Source organism: Argiope bruennichi, chromosome 7 (assembly GCF_947563725.1).
Source record: "Argiope bruennichi chromosome 7, qqArgBrue1.1, whole genome shotgun sequence".
NCBI classification, from domain to species: Eukaryota; Metazoa; Arthropoda; class Arachnida; order Araneae; family Araneidae; genus Argiope; species Argiope bruennichi.
In genome coordinates, this window is record NC_079157.1 from 70,200,973 (window position 1) to 70,214,276 (window position 13,304).

At 25.1% G+C, this 13,304-nt stretch overlaps 1 protein-coding gene across 2 annotated transcripts in view; it reads left to right on the forward strand.

Annotated features, from left to right (window-relative positions):
- LOC129975655 (centrosomal protein of 170 kDa protein B-like) overlaps positions 1-12,501 on the forward strand; it is a 35,539-nt gene extending 23,038 nt beyond the window's left edge. For both annotated transcript variants that reach the window (XM_056088756.1, XM_056088757.1), the window contains 4 exons: positions 458-517; positions 1,747-1,832; positions 4,279-4,430; positions 5,630-12,501. In XM_056088756.1, the coding sequence (XP_055944731.1) occupies positions 458-517; positions 1,747-1,832; positions 4,279-4,430; positions 5,630-5,730 (399 nt within the window). In that variant the 3' untranslated portion in view covers positions 5,731-12,501. The remainder of the gene's footprint in view (positions 1-457; positions 518-1,746; positions 1,833-4,278; positions 4,431-5,629) is intronic.
- Positions 12,502-13,304: the final 803 nt, after the last annotated feature.

Genomic DNA, 13,304 nt, shown 5'->3' on the forward strand with positions numbered 1-13,304 from the left:
GCTAATTCAAGTGCAATTTGTTAAAAGTATTTGAATGTAATAAAATGCATTATCAGAATTATTTTAAGATTATTGTAATCACTATTAAAATTACGTTACGTTGAGCTCAAGATTTTCCTGATCTCTGCACCTTAAAACAGTAATCGCAATAAAATGGAGGTTGTTCTTCGTAATTTTCTTTTATTCTATATTTGCTAAATTTTGCTTAGTTATTAATCACTGAGGTTTCTATAATGTAACATTTTTCTAACAAATGCCTTTCTAGCTTCCTTTAAGTAAATGGGTTATGGTACGTAAAATCTAATCTACAATAGAAGCTAATTTTATGGTTTAAAAGTTGTTAACTTGCCTTTTATTTTGAATTTACTTTCAACTTTAAATTTGATATTTAGTATATTTTTTAAAGTGTAACCCAACTTTATTTATATTTATCTAACCACTCATTATTTGTTTCTAGATTGTGTCTAGTCAAAATATGGATGATTATCAATGTAGAAGCTCAAACAAAGAAATAACTGTAAGAAACAAAATTCTCTTATATCTTTGTACTTATAATTTAGCTAATTCTGTGGAATGTTAGACATGCAGAGGAAAGATGAGTTAGCTTTTGCTATGTCTTTCTTTTCTAAATAGCAACCCATTCCTCTGAATAAACTTTGATTTTTATCTTTTTTCATTTCTCATATTAGATATTAAATTTCTCATTAAAATCCTGAATTTCTGAAATCGTTTCAGTACCCTCTAATAAAATTATTATGCATGAGAAATTTCATCAAATTAATTTGGAAGTATAAAACATATTAAGCATTTATACATATACTTTGATATGTTTAACATTAAACAATTTAAATTATCTTAATATTTTCAACCATTTGTCTGCCTTATCTAATTTTGAATACATTGCCAGAAGTAAGTTGTATCTTTCCAGTTTGGGTTGCTCAAATTTGAAATTATATCAAATTTGTTTTCAACTTTTGAATTGCTATTATTCCTGATCGTTTTGAAAAAAAGAAATCAAATCTGCTTATATTTGCTCTGTGTTTTGCTTATAATTAATTGTGTGTCAGTGCTTTATGTCATAATGGTGCTTATGATCGTTTTTATCTCAAAATAACTTTCTCTCTTTCTACAAAATTTGTGAAATTAACTTTAATAGCAATCTGAATTTAACTTTAATAATACTAACCCTAGTGAAATAAATTTTCTTTAAAAAAAATCAGAATTATCAGTAATATATGTCAAATGTAGCTAATCTATGAAAAATATGTATACATCTAAAAAGATTGATATTATGCAAATGTATGCATAACTGATTTTTTTTCTCCTTATTGAAATGAAAGCGTCTTGAATTATTTATTATTATTTGCATTTTTCACATGAATTTCTTTAATAATACTTTTGTTTATTAGGATCTAGATATGGCTTGTTTCTTTAGATCTGGAAACATTTCTATAAAAATTGTTTCATTTTTATAGGTTGATTAATTGTTATATATTTTATAAAAATAAATTTTAAATTCAAAATTTAAATGCAGACTATTAATAAATGGATAATTTTAAAAACTGCACCTGATATTTGTGTAAATTTATGCATGTAGAATTTTTTTAATTAAGTGGATATAATTGTTACCCAGACTTTCTATGATTGCAGGATATTTCCAGCATTATCATTGAGAAGTTATATTATAATTACATTGTGTAATTATTCATTTTTAGTTTTATTCATATTTAGACTTGTTGATTACAGGCATTAGATTCTCTAGTCATTTCTGCCATTCATCAGCTGGCTTCAAAATTATGGTCCAATTCTAAGCAATTACTGGAAAGAGAAAGGTTTGTTTTATATATTTTTTAAAATGTTGTTCTGATATTGTAACCTTAATTATCTTGCATTCAGTTTTAACTGACCTTATTCTGAATTAATTATGTATTTAATTGTTTCACTTTCATCAAATAGAAATTTATTCCATTGCTAAATGTAGTGGTAAGGTAGTATCCAAAATGTGCACACAATGAATGTAATATCTTTTAGTTATTTGGATAACTGTGACAGTGAAAACCATTGCAAAATTTTCATTGATTTTTGTTCATTAATTAATAAGGGCTTATGAGCAGTGTAAAGAGATGGTTAATGAAATAGTCCTGCTTGTAAATAGTGAATAGTTTATAAGAACGGCTAAGTAAGATAAATCATATTAAAATCATACATAAACTTATGCACGATTAATGTTAAATATGTTAATATGTTAGTTATGCATAATATAATGTTAAATAGTCACTGCAACTAAATTTTGCAGTGACTTTGAATTCGAAAGTAAGCCTCAAATGTATACCACGCAACTCTTTTCATAATATATAGCTAGAAAGCATCATTCCTAGAGGATCAACTTATTATCTCGCAAGTTTTTTTAGAAGCCTTATTCTTTTGGCTCTATAAGCTGTTCTTCTAGTTGGTTTTTGTTTTATATTACTATTTACTCCTTTGATTAAATAAGTCTTAATAACTAGTATATATCTATCTCCCCTTTTCTTTCAGCTATAGTGTTCCATGAAAAATACTATTTACTATGGGGTATTTTACATCATGGATGTTCCCTTGCATATTCTTTATTACCTAGTATTTCAGTGTACCCTTTTAAGACCCTCTTTTTTTGATAACTAAGACTGCTGTATTAATTTTTTTCTTTTTTTATCATTATAAATTTCAATATGTTTAATTTACATCATATTAATATTTATAAAATTTGTCCTATATATAGAGAGTGAGAGAGAAGTATATGCATTATATTTATTTCAGATACATGGTAGATCACCATTAGAAACTTTCAGGAAATAATTTGTTATTTTTGAGTATCTTTGTCTTAAGTTAAAACAACTGAGTAGGAATAAAATAAGTAGGCCTGGTAAACAAAGGGGGATTTATGCATTTTGCAGCTCTTGGCAGGTTATATTATAAACTACCACTTTGAAAAATTTAGTAAATTTTATTTCAAATTTTGGCACATTATGACAATTATGACTCCATGGCATTTATATTTGTACACAGATTTATTTATGCATATTCATATTATACTCTTGTAATATGCAGGTTATAAATTTTATAACTAAGAGAAAGTGATAAAATAAACAGGGACTTAATTAATTTCAAAAATATTTAATATTGATTTAATAATTTATAACCCGAAGAATTTTTACTTTTTACAAATTATTTATTTTGGGACCATGCTGATAAGATTTTTAACTGACCTACATATACCCCCCTCCTCTTCAACCTCGCAATCCAGACATTTGTCTGCCTTATCAGAAATCTATTGTAGTGTTGAGTGGTGTGTTCATGTGGAGGGAGGTTGTTGGCATTTGCACCTAAAGCTACAAAAGTGACCAAAAAGTATATTTTGATGGATGAAATTAAAATAGGACAAAATATTTCAAGATAAAATGTAAATACTTTGAATGTTTATTTACATCATCACCATAATTCTGATGTCACCTTTCATGATCATCTATTCTTGTAAAAAAATTTAAGAAATACAAACCATTACTACCTAATTTCATAGTCAATCTTCTGCTCTCAGAAATTATCTTGTGTGAACTTTTGTTTTTTTAATTTAAGTTTTTAATTTTAATCACAAATATCTACCAATTGTGCAGATAGCACCATTAAATTTTTCCTGTGTTTTTATTATTTTCTAACTTGACTTCTTAAAAAATCTCCTTTATTTTTGGGGTGGTTTTTTTTTTTTTTTTTTTTTTTTTTTTAATTCTTTATTTGAGCACTGAGGGCACTATAATCTGTCAGTAAATTAAGCATAGTCATTTTAGTATAGGTACATGTTACTTCCCTGTTTATACAAGATACCGTTTTGAATTTAAATGGCTCTAAAGACTACAGATCACCTTGTATACAGAAGGCATGCATACAAGCATTTATATCTATGCATGCTTTATCAAAAAATTTCATTTTACTTTTAGAGAAAAATTGTTTAAGTACTCAGATCCCCCCCCCCCCTCTCTCTCCTACATATACCATTAAAAGGGTGCTTTTATAAAAATCTTCAAACATTTAAAAAATTTATTTATTTTATGAAAAAAATGGCCTTAGAATATTTATCTTATGCCCACTCTACATAAGTTGAATTTGTGTTATTGTTTTAAAAATAACTTTGAAAGTCTACTTTAAAATACCCTGAAAGTCTTATTTTATGCTAACTTGTAATTAAATATTTTAAATTTAAAACTGGAAAACTAAGCCTGTTTTTGAAATTATTCTCATACTCAGGAAAAAATGCCCAAAAGGAAGTGATACCTGGTTGATGATAGATGAAGTTCTGCCACAAGGTCCCGTAACAGGAACACCTGAGGATGGAGATTTTACAAAAGATTTGTCTAGTATTTTGAAAAACTTGAAACGAGTTGAACAAGGTTTAGATGGTTTGTATTATTTTAATTATTTATTAAATTAACAGGAAATTTTATTTGGATATATTTATATGTATCATTAAAGTTTACTAGGAAATTTATTTATAAAATAAGATGGTCAGAAGATATTATCTATTAATTAATTTGTATACATAATTTTTTTTTAATATTTTCTTATTTAGTAATTTTATTATTACAAGGAAATGCTAAATTGTCAAGAGGGAGGGTTTTTTTCCCCCTGTGATTGTAGTTCTCTAAAAGTTAACATAATTATCAATCAAATGTTCATTACTAGAAAAATATTGCCTCTTATTATAATTTCTAATAAAATTTTTTAAAACAAGGTTTCAAAAAATTCCCTTTTATCAGTATGAATTTTAGATGTCAACTTCATGTCTTTCAATAAAATAGGATATGAAATTATGTAAATGGTAATTATAACTTCCCTTTACATTAGCTCTGTAAGACACTGAAATTTTGGCATTTGCATGTATGTAAAAAGATTAAAGGCGAAAACTCTCATAGTATGTAGTGTGTGTGTGATTTAGAGCTGCAAAAATTCCAGATTGCCTTTTGAATTCATTTTTCTTCTTAAAAGTTACTTGAAACTATATATGCTATTTACAGTAAAATAAGTGTTATGGGAATGAATGATTAAGTTCGTTAAGTAATGAATTATACTCCTGTTCTTTATATTACTCCATACATTGCTGATGCCTCTTGCATAAGTGAAGTGAAGTGAAGTTTACTTCAAATTTAAAAAGACAAACATCTTGTTTCTCTAGAGGATCAAAAATTTGTAACATAATACAAGAGCTGCCTTGCCTATTAAAACAATTCCCAAATTATCTATCGTCGGATTATTAATTTCATCATCAACAGACAACTTGTGCTATTTATATATTGGCCATAATGCATTGATGTATAAATAAATATGCTTTTATTTATACATCTTGTAAGAAGTTGTAATGCACATGGACTTCATCTTTTAATTGAAATATTTTTTAAAGCAAAAATGTTAATATATTGTGTCAGAAAAATTAACTTTTTTTCTAATTCAATTAATTACTACGAATATAAAACACAATAAAGCAAAAAATGCATTAAAATAATTTTTAAATTTTGAAAAATTTGTCATTTTTGAAATTAAGAAGAACTGTGCATCTTACATTGCTGATATGCTCTTTGTAATTTGTTTATTCATTTTTCAGTGTTATCATCCATTTTGGAAAATGGACGCGATCCGGAACCAGGTATTAACTTGCAAGAAAAAACACCTCTGCCACAAAACTTCTTTGTTGTGAATATGTAATAATAATGTGCTTTGATCTGCTTAAATAATTTTACGTCTTCAAAAAATTGTAAATAACAAAGAACAAAACACATTGAATTAGCAGAGGCATAACAAATTTAGTATTACTTTAAATGCTTTTTAAGAAACCTGCCATTTTATTGCACTTGAATTCGACTAAGTATAGATGAGATTTAAAGTATATTATACAATTATTTTTATATATTTTCATCATTTTTATTTAGATTTGACTTGAGGTTTCTTTTATGAGAGTAATAAAAGTAGAAAGTTATCTCTTAAAACAATCAATCTTATTAATGTTCATCATATAATTTTTATGATATTTTTAATTTATTTTCATGTCTTAATGATTTATATTAATTTTAAAAATGCATATTGTTTTTCTATTGATGCACTAAAGATATATTCAAATATATTGAAAACTTCATTTTGAATATATTTTTGTTTATTGGTGAATTGATCGCACTGATATGAATTAATAATTTTTAATTATCTTTAAATGAGATTTACAAAAGAAAGAAAAAGTTAATTTCTTCATTACATTTACCATGAATACTTACACTCACAGTATAAGATACGTAGGGAAATGTTGTTACATGTAATTTGTATTACTTATTTATTGAATGTAAAATTTCATTTAAGTATTTGGAATAGCCTTCTTATTCTCTATAAAATGAGATGAAAACAGTAGCTACTAACCATTTCATTTGTTTTTATATTCATAAATGAGACACATAATTTCAACAACTAACTTTCCTATTATTTACAAACTTGCTGATTTGTTAAATGAATAAATGAAACTGAAAGGCACTAGTAGCTCCTGGCATAAATCACTGTTCTGTAATCATTTTTAAAATAAACTTTGCTTTTCAATCTCATCTGTACTTGGTTACGTATGCTACCTATGTGAATAGAGCTACAGAATTTTAAGTGAGCCATTACACCCTGCTATAAAGGACATTTAACAATTGTATATTTTTTCTACCTCTGTTAAAATACTGTGATATTTTTTGTTCTTTTGGACTGTTCGCTTTTAAAAAATTGCAGTTTTTCTCCCTAGCAAAAACTTTTCCGATTACTGCTTTTAAGTGTTTAAGGGGAAATATTTATAAAATTGTATTTGTTTAATCTGTTCAAAATGTGTATGGTGAAAAATTTGTTGTTAAAAAAAATCTGTTACTTGTATATTGTGCATTTGTTAATTGATGGAAAATATATATCCGTTAAACTCATTTCTGTCGTTTAAAATGTTCACTTGCATTTCCATCATGAATTGTTAATTTTACAAAAAAAATCAATCAATCAATCAATATTTTTGTCTAATACTTAATTTTTTATTAAAAAGGGAAGTTAAATTTATATTTATTTTTTAAATTGTGCATCAGTTGTGTAGCTAAGATTTTTTCAATACTTATGAGTAATAATGAAATATTGTCTTTTCATGCGTATTGATTTTAAGTTGCTTTGAATTGATTAAAATATATTTTTATTAAATGCCATTATTCTAACATGTGGCAGTACAGGTATATGTGTATTGCTTTACTTATGTCCACTAAAATCAAGATTTATAAAAAATAATCCAAATTGTACAATAGACTTGCATTTTTATGAATCTTTTACTAGCAAGCAGTTTCAACAAAGTTATTTATAATAGCATCAAGAGTTTTTTTTATTATTGTTTTTTATTCAGTAAATCGAATAAAAAAACTTTAAAATCTGGACATTAGAAATGAATCCCATTAAGAAAGTATTACTTTTCATTCCCTTTTACAAATTGTACCATTACATTCCAAGTTCTGTAATTACAGCATTATACAGTTTATTTCTGAATCTAACATTAGTATTTGTATCTTTGTTATGATTCATGCAAGATGAAATATTTCAAAACATTTAATTGAATAGCTTAAAAAAATTATTACTATTATTAACAGTTTGTTACAAATAATGACACTAAATAAATAAAGAATACTGGAATTTAAAGAACTTTTTAAAATAGATTCCCACTTACAACATTTAATTCTGAATTGAATTTGTAAAAATGCCAGCCCATTGTATGTAATTATAGAAAATATCTATTTTTTAAATATCTAGGCATTTTAAATTGAACACATTCGAGTAGCATTTACGTTCAGATTGTTTGAGTATGAAATGGAGCTTTTTAAAGTTGTTAAACTTGGTTTCTCTAAATGCGCACCTGGAAATTTCAGGTGCTTAATTTAATAAAAAGTGCACAATTTCTGCTTGCTTCTTAAGAAATATGGTGCTATTGTGTGTGTGGTTTTATGATTTAATGGGCAATGGTATTATAATCAAATAAAAAATATATGATTTATATTTAAAATGCAATAATTTTCAATTATGTGTAAAACTTAAAACATTTACATGATTTGATATGTATATTGTTAGATATTGCAAGCAATATAATGATGCACTATGTTAGGTGTAGTAAAAAAAAAAAAAAAAAAAAGCGTATACTGAAAACCTATAATTTTTAAATTCTTTTCATTCATAGATTATTAGTTGCAGATGAAAAATTGACTTGTATTGACTAATTTTCAACTAGTTTTTCTTACAACTATGATGTAAATTTTTTAATGTTTTTACTAATGTTATTATTTTTCTTTCTTAACAGGTATAGATTTGTAGTTTAAAATTACTGTTTGTGATTTGTTAAACATTAAAATATTAACTTTTTTTTCTATATTCAAAAGCAGTTAAAAAAATATCTTGCTTTTTTGCTGTTGTTGTTATTGATCATCAAAATGTATCTACAGTGAAAACTCAGTAACTAGAATATAAATTATCCCTAAAAAGCCTGTGCATACAAATTTAAATTTTTTGTTGAATTTGTCTCAACTTGTAATATTATCTAGTAGAGATCTGATAATAGTATAAAGGCAACTGTGTTAAATGTGTGTTTGAAATTAGTAAATATTTTCCATATGAACATTTAGCTTTATGCTATTTGTTTTATAGTTAGAATTATTTCTCCTTTACACAGTAATATAAATAATGAGTTGTAAATTGTGTTAATATTTTATGTGGGAGAAATAAAATAGTGTGATTCTTAATGGGTTTGATGACAGCATCTTTGATACTTTTACAAAGACCATTCCCTATGTGAAATTGTAACATTCTTCTATGAAAATATCTTTAAATTTAATAGACATATTCATTCAAAGAATATTCAAACTCTTTGAATAATTTTTATTTCTACTATTTTGTTTATTAAATATTTTGTTGTCCCACCTAATAATTAATATTTTAAATTTAACTTAAAATTAGAAGTATTTATATTTCAGTATTATGAATGGAATTTTGTTTCATAATTGTTCTGTTATTTTATTATCGGAGTTTATCATTTTTCATTTTGTTTTCTATTATTCAGTACTCAAATTTGAAGATAGAAGGGAGTAAAATAAATAATTTTAATCAATTATATAAATGATATTGTGGAGATATATTTTTCATTTTGAACTTTTTCTATAAATAAAAAAAATTATGTTATAACTATCATAACTATTTACATTTTTGTAAATGAATGCAAAATTGCATATTGAAAATTATAGCAATTCTATTTCAACTTTACAAATTCATAAAGAAAAATGTAAAGATTTTGATTAATATTTTAGATTTTGTGAAATGATAAAATACTACTTTTTTCACACCTTTTTTTCTTCTGTTAATCCTAGAGCTTCAGTTGAGTAAGTTTCTTATAAAATTTATTTCTCACGTTTTTTAAACACTCATTCATGTTGTCATAATTTTTGAAATCATTCATATTTTTTGTCAACATTCATGTGCAGTAAAATCTGCAAACTTGACTTAATATGGACTGAAAGGGAGTTAATGAAGTTTTTGTACTCATGGTGCACATGCAATAATTTACTACAAATTTAACAAGATTTATATGTGTAGAAAATCTGTTAATAAAGCATAACTGCAGAAGTAAGCTATAAAATCTTTCTTAGTTTTTTTAAGAGATAGTTAGCCACATGTGGAGAATTATTTGTCAACTCTGATGTCTTTCACATTCATGCCATCTTATGCTGTTTTTTATATGTATATTTATGATAAAATTAGGCATTTATTTAAAAATGAATTTGTGGGGAATTATTAGAAAAATTTCAGTCCTTCACTGTGCAACTTATCCTTGCAGGAAACAAATTATGCAAATGAAGTGTTAATTATTAATAAATAAATATATGTTAAGAAGTAAATTTTGTTAAATATCTTTAATAAATTATGTTATTTTTTTATTAGCATTAAAGAATCAGTTTTAATCTTTTCTGTCAATATTAGTGCATATCTACTTATATTTTTGTACTAAATTAATTAGAATCATATTTATTTTGAAATTGAATATTTTTGATTCAGCAAAATGCATATTTAATTTTGTGTATGAGTGTGAATTTTTTGAAATAATTAAATATGCATTTTGCATTATAGAAAAAATTATCCATCCAGTATTTTGTATGTATGAATTAAAACTCAAGTAGGAACTTTCAATCTACTATATGCTTTTTTCAATGAATTCAAAATCGCCACATAGTAGATATGTATGAATTATTGTATTCATAGCATGTCTGGTAGTAGCTAATTGATATGTGTATATTTTTTGTTTTCCATGAATGCAGAAGATGTATTTTTTTCTCTGTAACTTTATTTTATATGATGAAAGTTATAGATGACAAATTTGCATGGTGAAACATGCAAGAAATTTATATTGCATATTTCCAATTAATTACTGAATTGTAAGTATTCTGTAATGTATTGCAGTTCATTGAATTAACAATCCAAACTATACAGACTTATGTATATTTTGCAATAAGGAACCTATAATCGTTAAAATTATAGTGAGTTCCCCATTATGCAACTGTATTCATTTGAAGTTGTGTTATGGAACTATGGTATATTTAAAGATATGAATTTTTAAAACTTAAATTAAATTTATTCAGATACAATATAAAGTAATGTATTATAGTAAATGTATTTCAAGATGCATCCAAATTTACCAACATTTCAACCATATGTTATTTATTTTTAATATGCCAAATGCATATTCTTGTGTTTTATTTCTTTTCTGTTTGTGTTTATCATTTGCTAGTGATTTCTAGGTTTTTAAATGTAACCTTAAAAATCTGTCAGAATTTCACATGAATATTAGTATTTAAAACTTATTTATGTGAAATCATTTTTAGTTTTAATTTTAGGAGATTAAACTAGTAGACTGCTGTCAAATCTAATTTTGAAAATTGAAGTGACTTAAATCACTTATCAACTTTCTTGCATATTTTTTTTTAATTTCATGCATGCACTTTTGAATATTGATATAAAAATTCCTTAATGAAATAGAAAAATGAATCCGATGAAAGTTTCTGTACTGCCAGATTTGATATTTTAGTGTACCTTCATTTATCATTGTTATGAAATATGTTGTTTAACTTCCAGCTACTTCAGAAAAGTTAGTTTGATTAGAAGGTGTGTGAAGTTTGCTGACTGAATGAAAAAAGTCAATTTGATCATGAAAGAAATTTTGTGGTAACTTTTCTTCAATTTTTGTTAACAACAGTTCCAGTTTTTATAAAAAAATTGTTTTTCAGCATTACAATTTTTATGCATTATAACTAGGTCTGTTTTTGCTTTTGATGTGCAGAAATGGAAACTTGGTTAGTATAGTCTTCTAAAGAAAAAACTTGAAAAAATTCCATATAATGAAATAGATATCAGATTTAATCTGATGATAGATAATATAGATGCAAATTCAATTGAAATGATTGTCTTGAAAAGATTTTACTTTAAATCTTTAAAGATCAATTAAGAAAGCTTTCTAAGATGTAATTTTAAAAAATCTATAGTTTGTTGAAATGAATAACTTTTTAAATATTCATCTAAAATGTCGATTAATAATTGTATTTTTAAAGAGATGCATGGATTATATATTTTGAAATCAGGGTTTATATTTCAAAAAGCTGAGATATGATTTAATTTCCTTAGTAGATCACAAAAAAAAATGTATGTAAATCAAGCTATAGTCTAATGATTATTACAAAATTTATACAAGCATATTGGTATTAGCATAAACATGAAAAGTCATAGTTTCTCACTATTTATTTCTTCATTTGAAAATTATTAGTCATATAATTGCTATTTATCAATAAAAACTTGTAGATATAAAGGTTTGAATTTTTCAAAAAATAGAAGTTAATGAATCGTTTTCAGAATAATTGTCTGTATTATAGCAATAAGTTAGCAATTTTTTAAAGCAATAAAAATTGGGGGGGGGGGAATATTACAACTAAAACATCCATGCCTATTTGGATCTTTTTTTTTTTTTCAATAGGCAGTATTAAAGAAGCTTTTATTTTGGGACTGAAAATATAAAAATTGTTTGTAAGAATTTTGTATTGTCTGATTTTAATCTTTATAGAGTTGTGATTTTTTTTTTTTAATTATGCTTAATAGAAGTACTTTGTTGTAGTTGCTGCGTTTTTATTTCTGGTTGCATTTCTTGCATGCGTGTTTCTGTACCATCTGTATTACATTTCATTTAAGGAAAAAATATATTTGATTGAGTTCCTTCAAAACCGATTCTTCTTAAGATCTGCAGGGTTTTATTTCACACGCTTCTTTCTTGTACATTACAATGGTTACAAATATAATACTGTAAAAAAGCTGACTTAAAATAAAGTTGTATAATGTGTGATGTAATATGAATGGAACGTGAAATGTTTGTATATATCAGAAGTAATAAATTAACATTTTTTAGAATTCTTTGTTTGCTGTTTTATTATCGATGTCAATTTTTTAATAAAATCCATATTAATAATTTGAAAATTATTAGAGTGCCATGATGTAGTTTTGAATCACGAAAATTTAAAACAGTATAATTTGTCATATTTAAATATATAATTTATATTGAATAATAATTATCTTTTATAATAAGTAAAAATCTTGAAAAAAACATTGAAACAGTTTTAATTTTTTCGGCAAATGAGTTTATATTCCCTGTAAAAGTTTCTCTATGTTTGATTTTTCATTTAGTTAAATATTGTATCATTTATAATGTATTTATACCATTCTTGAAAGTTTATATGGAAAATGTTATTTTTTAAAATTATTTTGAAACAGAATAAGTAAATGCACAATTCTTTCCACTCTTCCTGGTCTTGTTACAATCATCATATTTAATATCTATCTATATTTATAAAACACTAACATTAATTACGCTGAAATCACTTATTAGTACTAGTTGCCTCAGAGGACGGCTCGTTCACTCGGAATATTGGTTATATTTGATTTCAAACAAATTGTCCATTCTTCTTTATTAATAGGAGAAATGAAGATGGAATCAAACAACAGAAAAGAAATGGAATATTATATTGAAGAGTCTTCTCAATATAATTAATTCCCCAGTATTTATAAATACTGGGTGAGGAAGGGATACGTTAAAAATGAGAAGCTACTACGTCCTCAAGTTTGTTTCCTGTAAACGGAAGGAATGTTTAGTTGGAGTTGAAAAATTTTATGAATTTATCTAATTGTAATGGACTGTAAGAAACAACTGCAGTTCT